The 20774-nt window shown below is 39.3% G+C and overlaps 1 protein-coding gene across 1 annotated transcript in view; it reads right to left on the reverse strand.

Annotated features, from left to right (window-relative positions):
- Positions 1 to 244: 244 nt before the first annotated feature.
- Positions 245 to 20774, reverse strand: part of LOC102370673 (adenylate cyclase type 9-like) — a 54482-nt gene continuing 33952 nt past the window's right edge. Inside the window, exon 7 of the mRNA XM_006034256.3 lies at positions 245 to 11478. Within this exon, the coding sequence (XP_006034318.1) occupies positions 10287 to 11478 (1192 nt within the window). The 3' untranslated portion in view covers positions 245 to 10286. The remainder of the gene's footprint in view (positions 11479 to 20774) is intronic.

Here is a 20774-nt window from a genome sequence, read left to right on the forward strand (position 1 = left end):
CTAGGACCACTGTCAGCTGAGCACAGCAAACTCACAACAGTTGAATAGCATTAAAAAGCAAGTAAGCAATTAAGTCATTTAAAAAAAAATTAGAATTGTAAAATTCTTCACCAACATCCTACCCCCCAAAATGAAGTGACCAGTTTTATAACCTTTCATAAAGACCTAGTGTGAAGAGCCAATATCCAGTAAATAAAGGGACCAAGAACTCGTGTTTCAAACCATTTTTCTTTGAAACATTGTGCAAATGGCAGATTCCATTTAATGTTGTGCTGAAGCAAAAATAAAAAAGCAAACAAATTTCAAGTTGACATACTGTATTGTGAATTACTTTCCCAATTTTTCTACATCTAAGATAGCGTGAAATGTTCTGTGATACAGTAAAACAGTTTAATATACGATTACAGATCTGTAGTAATGAGTCAAAGATAATATGCAGTTAAATCTATATACATATATAGCTTAATATTTCACAGATACAACTTTTTTCCATTTCTGTTTTGTCAACAAAGCATAGGCATAATATTTACAAATAAGCTGTTGAAAGGAAGCAACCTCCCCTAGGAAGAATAACTTGGTGGAAGTTCCAAACTTCCCAACAGAAGTGTTTGTAAACAGGCTATTTCTTCTTTTTGCAAAGGGGAGAGGAGAATGCAGTGTAATTATAGTGTGCTGGGGATGGGGGGAAAAAGCAAAGGCATGATGATGATTAAAGTCACCTTGCAGGAAACTGGGATACTTTAAAAAATGTTCCCTGTTTTAACTGGAAAGTGTTCAATAAATAGCTAATACTTTTGTGCTGTTTCCACATGCTTTGGGGGCTGGACAGGCAGTGCTACAATGCCTCGGCTAACACTGTAGTAACATCAGCTTTTAAGAAAGCATATAACAGCACAGGATTGACATCAACCTCCAAGTACACAACACTGCCAAGTAGGAACTTTAAGCAGGCATTTGAAAAGAAATATCTTTGCAAAAAATCATAATTATCTGCGAAACCAAATGAACTCTCTCATAGATTTTGTTTTTCTAACATTAAAAAGTATCTATTTCAGGCTCTTTATAATCAGTCCTGTCACACCCCAGCCAGTGAGGATAGCTCCCTCTGCATAGGAATTGCTTAGTTAGTGTCATATATATATAATACTGTATACACCAAAGTACAAAACACCCTCTAAACAACCACAGCCTTCCCTCAGCTCTGGAAACAGGATAGTTGCATCTGAGTTTATAATGCACAATTTCAATTGCTAGCTCAAAATTGCTCACATAAAAAATTTAAAAAACAAACCAAACCCTGAAAAGGGCAGACGTTATTACAAACTCAATTGGGAGTAATTATGCTGAAGGATAATTTTCTCAATCAGGGCTAGGGGAAGCAGCACAGTTAATGAACCACAACAGTACTCTATGTACATTTCCTTGTTCTTATTGGCTGAGATGTGTCCAATTTGCATAATGACTCTATAGCATACAAATCCGTTTTCTGCTTAGCTACTCCTCTCCAAGTGCGACATCCATATGCCTATAGCAAACCAGGCTACCTCAACTTTCCCCTCCTTCCCCATCCTATTGACCCAACTGCTTCTACCCTTTCTATAGCTTCTTCACTTTGCTCTTGAGGAATACATAGTTATTTTTTCCAATTATATGCAACTTGTTTGCCTTAAAAGCTTTAGAACAGATCACGCAATACAGAACAGATCACATTGGATGTGGGAGTGTGGTGTTTATCCTGCCCAGATGGCCAGTATGCAGGGAGGGCATTAATAACTTCCATCTACTCCCTGTTAATTCAGTAATTTTGGCCAAGGGGTTTATCAGCCTAGAATATGGTTATCACCACCCCAGAAATAGAATTTATCATGTAGGCAAATTCCGTCCAACCTTCCTTATGAATCTGCCACCGTCTTTAAACAGCTGTTAGGACTAGTTAAGGCTCTTGGCTTTTGATTTATTACTTCTGAAATGTAAAGCTGTTCTCCCAAAGCATGTTATGAGAGTCCCCAGTGCTGCATATACATAACATGGCCTTGGAAAACTGCTGTGGTAGTAATATGAGAAGTTAAATTTTGGTGAAAGTTTCTTTAGTAAGTGTGGGTTGTTACACCAGTACCTGTTAATAGAAAAACATTGTTAGCATTGGAAGGGCTGTTGTCAAGTCTGAAGCAGTGCTGGGTGCTGCAGAAGGTATTGCTTTGGGAAATGGTTTAGAAAAGGCCCCCCAAAATATTGTAGAATGGTTCTAGCCCTTAGGATTTGGCAACTTTCATAAGGAAACAGAAAGATGGAATTAAATCTATAAATACTGACCATATAATGGGTGAAATTCTGGCCCTACTGAAGTCAATGGCAAGTTTTGTTGGTTTCAGTAGGGGCAGTATTTCATAACGTGTACACATGCACTCATGTATCCATGTTAATTGTAGTGCATCTTCCAACTATTCATGGGTTAGAATTTGTTTTCAAATTGTAAACAAGTATTTGTGCAACATCTAAAAATAATTGAAATTATTAGAAAAGATACTGCAATAGAGTGTGAAGGGAATTTGAGAAAGTCCCATTGCTTTGATGTCACTTGCATACAGTAGAAGTGTGAACTGAGTCATGGCCTAAAGAGTTGATAGGAGTTTTTCAGCTCTGGTTTGTGAATGTTTATATACCTTCTGACCTACCCATAATAATGGAAACCATAATTCAAGTTGCTGATGGTAGCCATGAAATATAAACCAGTTAGAACACATGGCCAAAAACTAAAATTTAAAAGAATCTTTCCAAAGTCATTTCTTTCTGTGCAGTTTTTAAGATTCACCAAACATTGTCTTTCTAAAGATCAAAATAAGTGCTATTAGAGCAAACCACAAAAACAAAGAAAGAACAAAGCAGATCATGCACAGCTGGGTCAAGGCTAAGTTGCAAAGAACAGACACTAGCTGTAGGACAGCTTTCAGTAACTGGTAAACTCAAATGACCCACTCCCCTGCATTGGTTTATGATTAGAAGCTGTTCAAATAAAGCAGCTGCTGTTGAAGGCATTAAATGCACTGCATGTGGCATAGTTTGCTTTAAAATGCATTACCTCTATTTCTTTTCCTCATTTTGGGTTTGAAGCAAAGCACATTGAAGTCAATAAATAAAATTAATTTCTTATTGACTTCAGTGGGCTTGGATCAGGCAAACCATTAGGCAAACCAGGAATGTTTAAAATTCTGCAAGTAAAACAAAGGGACAAAGGGTTAAGTATCTTTCTCTAACAGTCCCTTTTCAAAATACCATCCTAACTGCAAGTGGAGACATCTCTCCTTAGCTACTAAGAAGGAACATTTGCATACATACCATTTAAGCATGGAAGTATAAATTAGCAGCCATCTCTGTTAACAGCAGACATGATGAGAAATTTAATCCTGGCAAAGACTTTAAAAATAAATACCTAAACTTTTTTTTCTCCTAGAGTTCAATTCTTTTTCCTCTGAAGGCACCCAAGTGATACCACCTGTATGTACATCCTTTTTCTCAATCCCATAATACATTAAATGGCTGGTAAAAAAAATGTTGCATTTTGGAATCTGTTTGAGTCTATCAAAAACTTGCTCAGTGGCCTCCTTTAAACAACATTAGTAAAAGCAAAGAAAGTATGTTTTGGGGTCCTGAAACTCACTGATACTAAGTAGCCATCACAGCACTTTGGGAGGACCAAGGGGCTTGAAAATGGGTATAAATTACATTACCATAGCATACGTTAACTCTAAGGCCCCATTACCCTAACAGAGAGGGTATTATGGGGCTTTAGCATAAAAGAGATTCATATTTGACTTAAATTTTACAAGCAGGGAAAATAAAGCTTATGAATAAAACTCAGTCTTTAAAAGAACTAGACATCTGATTATGTTTCTCTTCTCTGTTTTCCAGGCATTTTGTTGAGTTTAGTATGTCATGTCATGTACTCATGTTATTGTTCACCATCACATTAGCAGGACCTCAGTTCCTTTCAAGGGTGGCATAAAGTTTAAAAAGACATCAAAACAATATACTCTGTATTTAAGTGGCTGACTTATCAGATTCAACAGATTTTTAGCTCTTGTGGCTGACATCAGATTCAACAGATTTCTAGCTCCTGTCAGCTTGTGGCACATCTTATCCTCAGCCTATGCTTGCTGACTTAAGATGTGTGCATGTGCTTGTATAACTTTTCTCTTGGGATATGCTTGCTTATATGATGAGAGGGAGTGTCTTAGAACACTGTTACTCTGGTTCTTCCATATTTATACAAGCAGAGTAGGTTTCCTCTTTCTTTTACATTAATCCACTGATTTTTGAACCTTGTGCGTGATACTGCATTTCTTAACTGAGGAAATCTCAGACAATGGGCCAGTTGAATAAAACTACAGGTATATAATATGTCTGTAGGTATTTATTTGGTGAATGGATATGATTTTTTGAAAATACAGTGTATAATTTATGATTTTTAGTACTATAGGGATGTTGAAATCTTCAGAGCCATGACTAGTGAATATTCGTAGTAATACTGCATTGCCATTTGGATTTACTCAGTGGGATGCTGCCCCAGAACCAAAAAAAGAAAAATATTCCATTATAGTCTAGAGAATAGCAGTGGAGAGAGTTGAAAAAGTATTTTTCTGGACTATAACAGCCTGTTCCCTGCAGTTTCCTTCAAAAACACTCTGCACATTTCAACTGTCAAAGTTATTATTAGTTCAGTCTCAAAAATGTTCTGAGGTCCAGTTTTGTCCATCTTCCTGGCTGCATATGTAACCGAAGAGCGGAACTGTTTTACCTTGTTACTATGCTGTAGAACTGTGATGCTTAATTTTTTCACCATATGGACCCTCTTCCTTTCTTGCTTGTAAATATGAAAGTCCTCTCCACTCTATTCATAGTCATAAGACAGCCCTGTAGTATCTACAAAAAATGGCTATAAGAATTTAATGTATTTTTAGCTGTTCTTAATTAAATTAAATTGCTGGAAAGGGAGAACCATCATCATGTCATCAGTGAGTTTATACATGCTATGGTTTAGGCACATCTGCTGTAGAAAACGGATATGTTTTTCTGAAGCTTTATTACCTTTTCTTCTACAGATGGGAAACTGAAGCAGCATTACGTATTTCATTGACTGGGAATGAAGTGATCAAATATGGGGAGTCTCAAACACTATGACACAAAGCTTGCACTTTCTGTAGATGTTTCATATTGTATGTTTGTCTTTGCAGGTTCCTTGAGAAGGCTTTTGTTAACATGGGCCCATCTGAACTTTGCTTCAATGAGATTTCATGCCGCTAGCAATTTCACTTCATGTTACACTCTCTCATATTGCATTTGCTCAGACTTAGTGTCATACTCTAGTGTTTTTATGTTGTGAGGCCAAATATATTCTTCATAAAGAGAATGCAATAACCAACTGAACAATTTTGATGTGATGTTGTTCTATAACTGCAGAAATGCAGCTCAAAGTGAGGTAAGGAATAAAAAGGATAGGAAATGAACAGTACAGAAGTAAAATTGTGCCTGGACAAATTAGCATTAACAAAAGAACACGGCAAATAATTCCTATTAAACAAGAGAGTCCAGCTAGAGACTAAAACAGTAGTGAAGACAGGCTGGAGGAAAAAAGTTCTTTATGAATACATGATCTGGCACCAAAGCAATTAAAATACTGCTGTTAAAATAGAAAATATAATTCAATGCTGGTGGGAAATGCCCCTCCACATATCCTTTCATGCATAATACAGAAGATTGCAGCCGAAAGGAAAGAAAACAGAAAATCTTGAAACCAGGCAAAAAATCCTAGACAAAAATTTGATAAGGTTACAACCAACTTCATGCATGCATATTTATAATCTCTCATTGGTACTTTTTGCACATGCTTTGCAACAGAGCAAAATAAAGACATCAACTATTTAAGAACAATCATTCACCTTCCGTATTTTACATGGGAGCAGCATATGATATTTGACATTTGTCCTGTCATTATAAATCATTTGAAAATTCAGTATCAAAGGAAGTTAAGGAAACAAATTTAAGTTATGTGATTTTAAAATACTAAAGTTTACAGGCACCCTAAAAGACTTTCCTCAATCCAGTGATAAGTCTTCACACACTTGGAAGTAGTTTATTTTTGCTAAACTTTCTTTTTCTCTTTCCTCACAGATCCCTCTTTTCTATAGTGAACCATGTCCAGATTCAGAGGTAATGCTTTCTGCGAAGCTCTGTCAGTGTTGGCAAATTAGTGTTAAGCAAAAGGAGAGTGAGGGATGTGGTTGTTTAGCCCTTTCTTACAACTCCATCAACCTGTCTCTATCCTATGCCATCTCAAAGCCCCATTAAATTCCAAGGTTAGGTCTGGACTAAGAATATTAGGGGGAAAGCAGGAGCTGCTGACTAGCAGCTAGCATCTTTAGCACTAGCTGCACTGAATAAGGAGCCAATCAGTTTTGTCTTACAGACCAACTGTATCAGATCACCAGAAGATTAAGGAAAGGTTGCATCTTCCTCCACCGTCTAAAATCTAGCACCACTCAAAAAAGACTGATGGCTGAAGAACAACATCCAGGCTTGAAAACATTTAACAACCTTTTTTTTTTTCTTAGTGATTCTGCAGTAATCTGCCTTAACTCATTTTAAAATATAGAAAAGAGAAAACAAGGCACTAACTTTTTTGTAATATACATTTAAGGTTACATGGCCAAAAGATTTTTTACATTGTTTGTGTTTCTTTTAAAACTATGGTGCAAAGAGCAGATCAGACACAAAGTATTCTGTAAAAATCTTTTATACTAACCTACTGCAAGCAAATGTGCGACACAGACTGTCTTTTTGACTCTGAGGCACAGAGACACTGTTTTTAAGAACACCCACAGAGCCCCTATTTATGCAACGACTGGCACAACTTTTCAAAGGCACAAATGAGAGTTTGGTATGCACCTCCCATTGACTTCAACAGAAGGACCTTTAGCTGTCCTTTGAGCCTTAAAAATTCTCACCCATTAAAACTATTACAGGGATAACTTTATTTCTGAATTGCATACAAAATTTCAAGATCTCTGAGATGAGGAAGTGAAGGTGCTGTCATTCTCATGACAATAAGCTAACAGAGGTACACTATTCACACACATTAAATTTTGAAGCCGAATAATGTTAGCTGCACTTAACCCAGATATTATTACTACACAGAACAAATCCAGCTCAAGAACAGAGAACATCTCTTGTTTTCAGAGCCCAGACATATTTCTGTCCTCAGCTATTTTACTTGCATAATGGCACAAGAAAAGGTGGCCATGATACTACTAAGTTATGCAACCATTTCAGTACTCTGATGTTACCAGAAGACTAACAATACACATGTGGTAAAACACAGTAACTAACTACTGGCTTTATTCATTTTGTAAGCCTTTGTACTGAAAAATAACTACTGTAATAATTAAAAACAGGTTCTGTCAGTGGCAGGTCCTATTCCAATCCCTGGACTACACTGTTCCCTTGCATCTAGTTTCAGTGTGTATATCTCTTGTAGATGCAAGATTGTGATGGGTAGAAGTATAATAATTGCATGGTATTTGAAGTTAGAAATAAGACATGGTCACAGCTCAATGGCTCAGCTGCTAACACTGCTAAAATTAACTACTATTTCATACCAGTAATACGAGTAATACCATTTAATCACTGGACCTACCTGGGCCATCAAAATCAGAAAGAAAAATGGGGTGAAAAAGGGATGTAGCAACTTCAAGAGACATAATACTCTAGCATGTAAACAATTTCGGACAATGCCAACTTCTCTACTAGAAGAAAAGCAACAGTCATTATTTAAGAAACTGAAACAAAAATTCTGAAGATGATTCTAGGAGTACGTCTCCGAGTGCATTACACTATTCTTAAAGGTGGAAGTACACAGAAGAAAAAAAAAGACAAAATTTATAGTTACTGACAATGAAGGATGTTATGCACCTTCACACTAAGACCCCCCCCCCCCCCCCAAAACAAAAACCAAAAACCAAAACCCAACAAAAAACTATGATATTGTTGCTTGGCAGCAACTATCAAAATCAGGCATAAAGTATTCTCTGTATGAGGGTGGAGGTTAAATGCCCAGTATAGGTTTTTTGATGTTGTTCATTGCTGGAAGTTTTAACACTTCAGTCATGTTAAACAGCTACCATGGCAACCAAGGATTTTTGACACACAAAAAGAGCTGTTATTGTAACAAGAGTATATAGAATAATGTTTAATAAAAATGGTATCCAAAACCCAAACCCTGTACATTTAAATATGAGAAAAACTTAAGAAGCTGGTACTAAAGGTGGACTGCAGATAGCATCTCAAACAGTTAAGTGCAAGTTGCAGCTCTTTTTATGATATTAACTCTAGAGTCACATTAGGAACAAAAAGTAGTAAGTGTAAATATATTATAGTTTCTGTGTTAAATCACTTCTGACTGAAGACGGAAAGTAATTTAAAAATATGAACATGCAGGCAGAACAGCTCTGCATTTCCCCATGTCACCATATTTCTCACAGCCAATGAATTTATTTGGGGATAAATATTATTTGATGCAGCTAGTATTTGTCTAAATTGAACTTTACAATGTTTAATGTTATCCAAAGTGGGTCATTCAGTTAATAAAAACAGAAATAAGTGTCCTAAACTATGGAAGAGGCAAATAGGAGATTAGACAGTCACCTTGCTGGGGTCACCTGACCCTCAGTTATCTTTCCTGCTTGGTGCAGGGGGCTGGACTCAATGATCTTCTGAGGTCCCGGCCTTACAGTCTATTAATCTAAACCCCCTATCCTGCAATTGCTCTGTGCAGACAGACCCTATGTCCACACAGATTCCCACTTATGTCCTTTTCTGCAGACACCAGGGTCTGCAACACAAAGTCTGTTGTAGGATTAGTATATTCTTGTGCTCCTCAGCTCATGACAAAGAGACTCCATCCTGATTCCTGCTTTAGCAGGCACATGGGAAGCATTATATTCCCTGCTTCAAAAGCAAAGTATAGGGGCAAATTCTGAAAAATACTGTACAGCACCATTAATTTGGTTCAGGAGGGAAGCTGGGTTTTATCAGAATCAGCCTGCATTTGGAGTCTTTGATGGTCTCACCAGTTTTGAAACAAATATTACCCAGGTAACATCCTCAGAGTGATTGGTAGTTTGAAGGATGAAACACTAATGGATATCTAATTACTTTTCATTACACTAATTACCACCCCTGTCAATCCTAAAACCTTCTCAAAAACAAAATAAAAAAAATAGAATTATAAATAAATAAATAAATACAATGTAACCCCAGAACATTTATATTTTCTCTCTCAAACTAGACCAGCTTTAGGATACCAGCTTGACCTAGAACCTCACAAATTCCAATGGGGTAGGGGGCAAAATGAAAATGCCTGAGACTTGGATTGTAGAAATTTTAACAGTAATCTGCTTTTGGAACCCTATTCTGAGAGCTGGTGAAGTCCAAATCCTTCTTCCATACCCACATATCAATGACCTGCTGGATGTAAAGAAAGCAATATATCCAAAGTACACAATGACACCTACGTTTGATCAAAGCAATTGTAAAGGAGATTGAAGTTAACAGCAGCTGACTGGCTTGCTGTGTCCAAACACTGAGCCACTGTGGAACTCAACTCTTCCTCCAGCCCAACACAAGCAAAATTTTGTCACCCCCTCTTCCAGCCCTAAACTTCTGTGAATCTGTGAAAAACATCCTCATGTGGTACATTACTGGCACTTTTTATCTCAGTCTCATATGGTAGATACACATACATTCTGTCTGTGTATTTACACAGAAAAGGTCTGATAAGAGTAAAATATTATTCATACAGATATAAAAAACCCAAGGAGTTGCATTATCCAAAAAAAGTGTTTTGCAGGAAACAATAATAAAAATGTTATCTTAACCACAACTTTTCTTTTAAAATTAGAGATACCCAAAGCTATAATTTTATTTTGGGCTTCTGTACCTTGATAGGGAGTTCAATGGAGTATATCTGAAGGCACTTAATATCCTCCTCTCAGCTAAAAGATGTTTACACAGGAAGCTGGGGAGTTTGGGGTGAGGGTTAAGGGGCATGGAGGAAAGATGGATGAAAATGAGCCCTGAAGAACTGTGATCTACACAGCATCAGGTACAGAAAGGAAAACAAATGTACAACCCAGGCATTGAGAATGTCTTTCTTCAAAAAAAGAAAACAGCCAACTGCAAATGTCTTTGTGTTTCTATGGACAGAGCACACCATGCAGCTCTCTGCCACTGCATCATACACTCTTAGAGATATTTAACTTTGTCAATTCATTTGCCTCCTCGGTTCCTGCCTCCTCACAGTTATTTTTCTCTACAGCTTTTCCAAACCTGCACCTGTCTTCTGCTTTCACTGAATCTTTCTGGAGCCTTTTGGAGGAAGGAAGCATGTCCTTGGGTTCTGAGCTGTTATCTGAGCTATGAGATATCTTGTCAGAATTCTGTACAGAAGGCACCAGATTAGCAATCTCATCCGTTGGAGACCGCCCGATGCTGCCATCCACTTGAACTCGAATGTCTGGAGATATAGACAACTGGTGATGCGGCACAATCCCATTGTCCATGCATTTTGGGTAAAGGTATGTCTTCATTTGACCCTTCCCCTTCACATTGACTGTCCCCCTATAATCAAAGTTATACCCCATCTTGTTTAGGACACGGTAGCTCTCTTCACTCACCTGTATCCGACACTCCACTCCAGTAGTGTCCATCCTGCTAGCAATGTTAACGGTATCACCCCAAATGTCATATAACAACTTGGTGGTGCCAATGACCCCAGCAGTGAGGGGGCCATGGTTAAAGCCAATACGAAGTTTAAAATTAAACCAGAGCATGTTGTTGTTGAAGTCATCTACCACTCTCATCATTTCTTTGGCAAATTCAAAAAGGGTTTGCAAATGTCCGTGTGGATGATTGTTATCCTGAGACTGAGAGGTGTTTAGTCCTGAAGCTGCCATGTATGTTGCCCCAATTGTTTTGATTTTCTCAATGCTGCTGTAATGTGGTTTGCTCAGCAGTTCATCAAAGTCCCCGATCAGTTCATTCAGGACTCGGTAGCACTCCTTGCCTCCCTCATAGTTCTCCTCATAGAACTCACTGAAGTTCACAATACTAGCAAAAATTACTCCACCACTGTCGTGGTTTTTGGAGTAACTCTGAGAGACCTTCAACTGCTCTGCCACATGATATGGAATAATATTCCTTAACAACCAGTCAGCCTGATCCCTCATGCTCTGTATTTTGGTACGATGAAGATCAGCTTCTACATCTCCATGGTAGAGGAGGCGGTAACTGACTTCAAACTCCCGATTCAGAAACCAAACCATAAGGAGCAAAAGAAAGAAAACCAGTATTACTTCCTGACCAATCAGGTCTGCTGGCTTCTTTGTATCATTTGGCTCTGAACTATTGCATGCATTCTTCCTGGAGCTGCAGTAGGGGAAAAGAACAGAGACAAAAAATAGCGTACATTTTAAATACTGGACCTCAGGTTCTTGATTTATCTGCATCATTAAAAAAATCCTTTACTAAAAATAAACTGAAGAAGCATTATTTTGCATACTTAATTGTAACACTTTTCGATTTTATTTGCTATTAACCAAACCCATGTTGTGGAACTCTCCTGTCCTAAATTTCATCACTATTAATTTAAAGGGACACTGCTGTGTTTGGTGGACTTAGAAGCTGCCCAAATTTTACAGCAGTTCCAATTTATTATTTTTAAAATTATATTTTATGTATAAATAACTTTACTTGTTATATTATTTAAAACATATATTTTATATATGTATAACTTAGTATTTTGTTGTATTTAACATGAAATTTTGCTTCCTAGATTTGGAAAATAAGATTTTACAACTGATAACAGAACACTGCTGCTTCAAGGCTCTCTTTATGTTTCCCCAAAGGCCTGAAAAATTATATAAGCCTTGCAGTAGGCATTGCAGATCAATCCACTGGGACTCTGTAGAAAAATAATCCCAAAGCTGATGGTATTTTTTGGAGAGCATTTTGCCGTCTTCCTGAAAAACTGGAGAGGATGTGGTCATCACTTGAATTATGAATAAGCTTGTTATGGGGGAAAAGGAAATTTTTCAAGAAGCCAAGGTTTGGTGATTGTCTAGATCAAGGTCAATATTTTGGACCTCATCCACAATTAATGGCAGCATATGCAGATTACAAAACCTTGTTATAAAATGCTGCCTGTGTCAAGGACCTCTTAAATAAGTAAGCTGCTGCAAACTGAACCAGATTAAGCCTCTCACTGGCATCAGGGTATAGTCCATTCAATTTGGGAAGACCACTTATAAACACAACACACAAGTGCACTTTCTGAAACTAAGCTGTAATACATACTGAGTAGAGTTCAGAAATTCCAAGACTTACTAACAGAGTTACTTAATCACAACCTTTTTTAGTAAACTTACCTCAGACCAGAGGATTCCTCAGAGATGGGAAACTGGATACAGTTATAAAAGACAAAAACAGGGTTTTCTGACCAGAGGCCTCACAGAAGGCATCTCCTTGAAAACACCTACAACCCTAGTTTCCTAAAAAACTTATGGCAGCATATCTCCACCCAGACTAGACTCAGTGGCTGTATCTAAATGAGACACTGACTGTCACTGCTGTGCAGTAGGGGTGTGCGAAGCGGGCCCTATTCTATTCAGATTTGGCCCGAATCAGGTCAGTGATTCGAGTCGTTGATTTGGATCGCTGTCCCCGATTTGATTTGGCCGAATCTGAAGACTCGATGCTGATTTGGAGAATCAGCGATTCAGACATAGACACACCTTTGAAAGTTTTTTCTGCATACCTTGAGGTAGCAGGCGTGGCTCATGAACTCTGCAATGCTGGGGCTCATGGAGCGTCCCATGGGTGGGGGGGGCCTTCCATATGCTCAGTGGCAAACCCAGAAGTGGACTGGAAGTATTTCCTGGCAGACCCAGAAGTGCGCTGGTGGGACCCCCTGTGTCTTCCTGGCTCAGTGATTGGCCTCAGGGGGACCCCAGGTGCCCCCCGTCAGGAGGCACCATTCACTGAGCTGGGGAGTCGTGACCCCCCCCATGTGCTTCCCGGCAGACCTGGAAGTGGACCAGAAGTGCTTCTGGTCCACTTCTGGGTCTGCTGCTGAGTGTGCTGGGGAGCCCCCCATGCTTCTGTGGGACACTCCATGCACCCAAGCATCGCAGCACTCACCTGCTGGCTACCTAGAAGTATGTAGAAAAAACATTTAAATCTGTCTCTATGTCTGAATCTCCAAATCTCTCCAAATCAATTCAGAGGGTTTCGATTTGAGAAATTCTGAGAAATTAAAGGGTCCTCTGATTCGATTCGGATTCAGAGATTCAGCCACCGAATTGGGCCGAATCTCCTCCCAATCGAATCAGGGACTGAAACTTCACACAGCCCTACTGTGCAGTAGCATCACCAAACGGCTTTTTCATGATGCTGCCTGTGCAGTAGCCCAAAACTACTGCGCAGCAGCATCGCATCATGCTTTCTGCCATGTGATGCTACTGCATGGTAGTCATGGGCTACTGCACAGTCAGCATCTTGTGTAGATGTGGCCAGAGTCTCTAATGCCTTTCTCTGAGGGGCATGCTCTTAAGCACAAAGGTGCCCATAGATGTCTTCATTCACATTCTAACTAGAATGTGTTGGAGCAGACTCAATTAATCAAGTCTGCTATGTTTTAATTTGAATGCTTTAGTGTTCCCTCACTGTCATGTGTATTAAGCCTCTGCATATTTCAAAATGGCCACCAGGCATTTTATCTAAACCTTGTCAATTGAGCTTTAGATAAAGCATCCTGTGGCTATTTTGAAACATACAGGGGCTTAATACATGTGATGGTTAGCCATTTTAATTACAGCAGCTGTTTGGGAACTGCTCTAATTAAAACAGCCCCCTCTCCTCACTCCTGAGCATGTGTATAGGCAGCCAAAGATTGTAATCCCAAAGCCCCTTTAGAACACAAATATAGGATAGGGGCTGGAGGTTGATCAAAGATGACTTTTAGTTTGTCTCCACAACATTCTTCATATCCATCAGGGGGATGCTTCCATTTCACAAACCAAATGAGGAAATATTGAGTCATGTTACAGGTGTAATTTCTATTTGCAGCTATCTACCCAACAATACCAGATCTAGACTGGGCAGGATTTATGAGATGTACCAAAAATATATATGGTGCACTACCATGGTGGCCATGGTACAACTCTCCCCTCCATCATTCCTTGTATAGGTGAGACATTGAAAACAGGTACCTTTGTTACTGTCTGTATTTCCATCCAAATCTCCAATCACATTAGATGCACAATCCACTGGAAAATGTTCAGTGTGCCCCTGCACATGCATACATACCTAGGATCATTAGAATCATAGGACAGTAGGGCTGGAAGGGACCTTATGAGGCCATCTAGTCTAGCCCTCTGCTCAAGGCAGGATCATTGCAGGGGTAACAGAATAGCTACCTGTACATAGCTAGCATTTTTTGCATTTATTCAGCTAAAAAGATATTTAGATTCTTGAAGGGGAAATGCTATTCCCCTGATCATATATGAAAATCTGTCTGAGAATCACTGAAACTCTTCAAGCATCTGCTAGACTTTATGGAAAAAAGAGAGATTGTTTTGGAGGTACAGAAGTTAATGTTTCCATTGGAATCTGGCTAAGGAAGTACAGCATTATGTTATGCCTCTTTTAGGGCTGATGTTTCCCTATTTAATATTATTCAAGACATATTTTTAGCCAAGCTTAATTGTACAGTAGACTGTATAACACATTTTAGAATCCACAAGGATGTAGAAAAGTTGTTGTGAAGTTATACTAGGCAAATAAAGCCTTTCACATTACAGTACTGTTTGAACATGAGATGCTTGCAAGTATGAAGCAGCATAATTATTAATGATTCAGTTAGACCTTGTGAATTGTCAATTTTGGAATCACTAGCAACTCCTGACTGATATATTTTTGAGACTGTTGTGGTAGATCAGACATTGGAAAATAAGTCATACAATACCAGAAAGGGCAGGGAAAGCCTACAGGTCAGTGCATCAAGTTTCTTAAATAGGATTTCCTAATTTTGGCTGTTCCTGTCAAAATCAGGTTTTCATTTTTCTCTCTTTACCTAACTGACTAATATGGGACTCAAAGACAAGGTGATGGTCATTCATTCTCTCTAGAGAAGATTCCAGTCCCAGGAATGGAGAAAGCATTCTTTAAAAAGCCTGGGAGTCCCCTGTTCTGTATTTTGATACCAGCTAGAACTTCATTCTGATTTGCTTCAAATAGGTGATAAATCACATCACCTAGGGAGGAAGGATGTGGTGGAACACCTTGGAACAAGATTTCCTGACTGAAGGATACATAAACGTGATTCAGGAAGTCTGTAGTGACCCTGAATATCTCTGCCAGATGGACTCACTTCAGTGACAAAAAAAGCTTGTGCAGAGCATCCTTCAAGGATTCTTACTTTAATTCCTCCTACATAAATGGAATATGAAAGAACCACCCTGCCTTGATGGATAGCAACATAACTAAGGGGGGATGACTGGGGCACCAGCTCTGGGTGCTATCTTTGGTGGATGGGAAGGGGAAGGGGGAGGGGGAGGAGGGTGCAAAAATAGCAGCCACTGTGCTGTTCGCCTGGCTGCTGTGCAAAAAAATCCCAGGAGTATACTGAAAGAGGAAATTCATTAGATGCACAATCCACTGGAAAATATGACTTCTATCTGAATATACTGGAGCCACTATGGTGAGGGTAAGACATACTATAGGTTCAAGAAACTAATAAAAAAATCCCTCTGTTCCTCTCCCATTTGTTTATGTTGTATAGTTGACAACACTTTTTTTTTGCATGCCTTCAGCAAAAACTGTAAGTTATGATTTTACTACATTATACATAATTTTACTGTCCATTTTATTGTATTGTTTAGCAAAAGCTGTAAATAAACTGAGACTAGAAGATACCACTTTATGTGCAATTGGGTAGCAAGGGAGAAACTCACTTTCTGAGAAACCCCTTACAAGCCTCAACCAAGCAAGATAAAAGAGCTGAGAAAACCCTTACAAGCCTCAACCAAGCAAGATAAAAGCTTTCAGATATTTTACAAGAGCTTTTAAGAATTTCAAGACCATTAAACCTGTTTACTCTTCAAGTGATACCCTACTAGGAAATGGAGTTTTTAAAATTGGTTGATTTAAATCTTAAACTGACAGGACTGCTTTAAACCAAACAATTGAAGCAATAGTTGAAGTACTAGGTGGCACAAAGGCCTGAGAAAGAACTTGGCATCTTCATCTAGACTGTGTGCTGAATACAGCACACGTGAGTTCCCGAGATGGAGTCAAAAGGTTTTCCTTTGGCTCAATCATAAGCCCTGAACATCACAACATAATTTCTTTTTTGCTTATAAAAGAGCCTTTTTGGAAGACATTTTCCCTATGAGCCAGTAATCTCAGTTTAGAATTGGATTTTTCTCTCTACATAAAACAGATGAATAATGGCTATGTTTTTTAAAAGCATGAAAAGGGTGAACAATGAGAAAAGAAGGGAAGATCAAACAGAGCTGTGCAATGGAATTTGATGGTTCGTGTAGAATCTAAGACAACGTAAATGGGATTCTGCCATGAGTATGAGATGCTAAATATCTGGGAAAGATGAAGAGAGAACTTGTGAACATTCTGTTCCATACTTTAATGTGAGCACAGAACGTAACTCAATTTCAAATTATATTTGGATGCAGATGGTGAAGTGAAATTAGAGGCATTTTTAAAAACCATATAGTAGGTTTGAGTCTTACATCTCAAATGACCTGTCCCTTTTAGGAACTATGAGCAGTTGAGTAAAAATATATTCCAACTACTCTGAAGCAGGAGAAATAATGAAAAAGCTGAGTATTTCATCTCCAAATAGTAGCTCTTACTGATGAGAGGCAAAGATGTTTGTGAACAAGTCTATCCCAACCATGCAATTGGTCCAATAATCACCCACAAACATCCTTGCCTCTCACATATTTCCTGGACCATCACAACTATTAATATCACTCCAACACTACCAGCTCTTACTGATACAAATCTCCATAAAATCTTGGACAGGTAAGCCAAATGGGACTCAAAACATACTGCTTATAGATCAGTTGCATGACCTTAGTTATTTCCATAATAAAACATTTTCCAGAAAAGCACAGGAAAAGCCTGTGTGTTAAGTAAGAACGGTGTCTGGGTTTTATGACATAGACAATGATAACCTTTGCTAAGCAGTGTGGCCTTGAGTATGTTTAATTACCATCACTGTATCATAAAAATATCCAAGCTTGCTTTAAACTAGGTTGTTTAGGTACAGGTAGCTGTCTATTTGCAGCAATACAGAGTTTAAATTGCTACCAGATTAGAGAGATACCAGATTAGTCTGTGTTATACTACACTCACTGCTCTATATGCACATTCTCAGCTTCTTACTGAACCACTAGCTTCCCTCAACTTGGAGAGAAGGTAATTCCTATAAATACAAAATGCTTGAACTTAGAAACAATATGTATTTAAAAAATGTGGAAAGAAAAGTACAATTGTAGGTCTGTGGAAAAGATAATCATAGTTTTAATTCACAATTTTGTTTTAATCACAGAACATAACAAAGAAAGAATTTTGCCAATTTAGGGTCTTTACAAAGTTTCACATCTTCAGAGCAGGTGAATTTGCATTTTTCACAAGCTTAATATTGCATCAATGTAGCTCCCATATTTTACTGGAAAAGACTGCCAATTAAGAATTATGCATTAACGCTGGCACACATTATGGAGGAAAAGTATATTCTGTATTTACTTACATACCACCCTTACCTTTCCCCCCGAGAATTAACCTTCTAAAACTGGAGTGTGTTTCTGTCTTAAGTGGGGAAGCTGATTTGTATGCCCAAAACAGAGGCATGGAGATGCTTTAAGATGACTGCTGCTTCTTTTCCTTCTCTTCCCTCCAGCAGCTGCATGGAGAGAGGGGCAGAGTCCAACAGGGGCAGATCCTCGCCCTTTTGACCCCTCTCTGGGTCCTGGCCCTGGCATGGACCAGTCAGGTACCTTGGGTCAGGTCTAAGCTACTTGGTTGCTCACTGGGTTGCTTGGCCCCGTGGGTTCACTTACCCAAGCAGGCCCTTGCGCTTCAAGAAGCTTACCTGGCCTTCTCTGCATTATGTAACCCACCCGAAGCTGGGGGGCTGAGGTTAAGGTGCCCTGGCCCGCCTTCCACTGGGGAGGTGATCACTCCTGGCATTTACATGAGGATTGTCACACCACCAGCAGCCTCCCCAGGCCTTTCTGCCCCGGCAGGGTGGAGTTTTAGGTCAGTCCTAGGACCAATGAGGACTCCAAGCCATCCTCATAGCCTCACTCTTACCTCAAATGTGTTCCTGGAAGAGCTCAGCAGAAAGATGCATCTCCCCGGCTGACTGATCACAAACTGCCTTCAGCTCAGGGACCTGGGCCTTAAAATGGCCGCCCTCATCAGGTACCTGCCCCTCCTTGGCACAGTCCTTGAAGAGGCAGGCACTACCAGTGCCCTGCCACAGTATGCATATGTATATAGCTATGTATATACATTCAAATATGTAGACACAAACACATACTTATACGCATATATTTTAATCCAAAGAATCATTTCGAAAAAAATTACAAATAGAGAGTTTTCCTGATGCATTTAAAATGTGACTGCAGTAGACTGCAGTTCGGCATCTGACTTTTTTTCCCCTCATAATTTATATTTTATAATTATTTATAAAATATCTGTAGGCTAGGACTTGCAAGGAAGGCTGAGGGAACCCAATGACTATCTTCCACAGCCTTTTGGTGGGGCTTGAGCCCCTAATTTTATTAGACACCCTTGAAAATGCCAGACTTATTCTCTGTTTATAGCCTTATTTAATCCATAACAAATTAAACATTACAATTCTAGACGAAAAATATTTTCTATAGTAGAATAATTATTCTGGCTAACTTTCTTATTAAGGACTCTGACAATGTAAAAATATTCACTGCAATTAAGTCATACTTGCAAAACAGGTTTTTTTTTAAGGCTATTAGCAGCCTGTGAGGTTTTCTAATATCTGCAGCATTTAGGTATCTGCTACTTAAGTGAGAGAGCCATTGGTAATTTTAAGCAACAGAAAGTACTTTGCTGATTTTATGAATAAATAAGTCAATGAAAACTCCAATGGAGGATGGCATGACATTACTTCCCAGAGATCCAACTGCCTCAGAATTTTCTGATTTACATACGGTCTGCTTTAATGACTTAGCTCATATGTTCTCGGCCCAAACCTTCCAAGTAGGCTGGCTTTTCTAAACTTAGAACATTAAACTTAAAACATTAAAGAAAAGAAAGGTATATTTAATAAATTACACATACTCACAAACAGCTGGAGCTGTGTAAGTATGGAGAGGCCAGGCTTTGTACTGATATCTTGTTTTGGACCAGCTGTATAGTTGGAATTGCTGCTGGACAAGCTTTTGTTCATAAGAGCTAAGTACAGACAGTCAAAAAGCCTGAGGCTGAATTGATTCAATCTTTACAGGTTAGTCTAAGGTACATAGACTGAACTGATAAGCAAGTGAACAACAGCCATTCATGTTTGATTCTGGAAATGCAGCCACATGTCTGCAGTGGCCCAGGCCAGAAGCCAGGGTGTGCTAGAGAACACCTCCCTTCTAGGCTGGAGCAGACAGCTTGGGCCAAGGCTAGCCCACCCACCCTGTCAAAGGGACTTGCAAGGGAGATAACAAAGCATCCTGGGTTACTGGGGGACTGTGAATTAACTTGAATCTGGAGGGATCTGGGACAGAAGTTCAATAAACCAATTTAACCTAAATCAGATAAGTTTGATACTACATCCACCCAGGTTTATCTTAAACTGGTTTCAGCCACTTCGAAAGCAGTTTCTACACACTGAAATTCTGTTGTGTTACAGATTTGAATTGGTTTCCGATCACTTGTACTGGTTTATGTGTAATTGTTATCCCCTACCCAGATGCCCTTCCTCAGGCTTCTCAGGACCTGAGGAAGCACACGATGTCCAAACATTGTCCAGCAGCTCTCCCAACTATACAATTGGTTTAATAAAAGATATCACAAAAAAGTCTGGCCTCTTGGACATTTCTTGGACCATCCTAGCTACAACAACACTCCAACCCTACTAAGTGTGAGGACAAATATACCTTTTCACTGCTTTAAAAGAAAAGGCGGGGGGCGGGGGGGGGAGGGGGACACAGATGGGAAAACTATTTGGGAACCTAACATCAACTGTTAAAATATAACTGCTACATCTATTGATCCTGTCCCAGTACTAGTTAGCTAAATCACTGTACAGGCAGTCCTCGACTTATGACTTGTTGAATTACAATGAACGTCAATCACGCCATTTATAAACTGACACCCTGTTTTGACATTCCAACATGGGTTTCAACTTTATGATGGTTGATACAGCTGCATTCAGCTGGTAAGTCTGTTGTGGTGGAAGGGGAGGGGGACAGGAAAAGGTGTGTGCAGGGGCGTAGATTAAGACCCCTGTGGTGAGGGAGGGACTGAGGCTGGGGCAAGCACTGCCCAGCCGGGGCAGGGCGGGCATGGAACTGAGCTGCAGCTCATCGGGGGGTGCGGGGAGGCACGGGGTGGTGGCTCCTGCTGGTGCACGCTGCTTGTCTGGTGGCTCGTCTGGCGGTTCCCATCACTTG

The sequence above is a fragment of the Alligator sinensis genome, unplaced genomic scaffold (assembly GCF_000455745.1).
Source record: "Alligator sinensis unplaced genomic scaffold, ASM45574v1 scaffold1416_1, whole genome shotgun sequence".
Lineage (NCBI taxonomy): Eukaryota > Metazoa > Chordata > Crocodylia > Alligatoridae > Alligator > Alligator sinensis.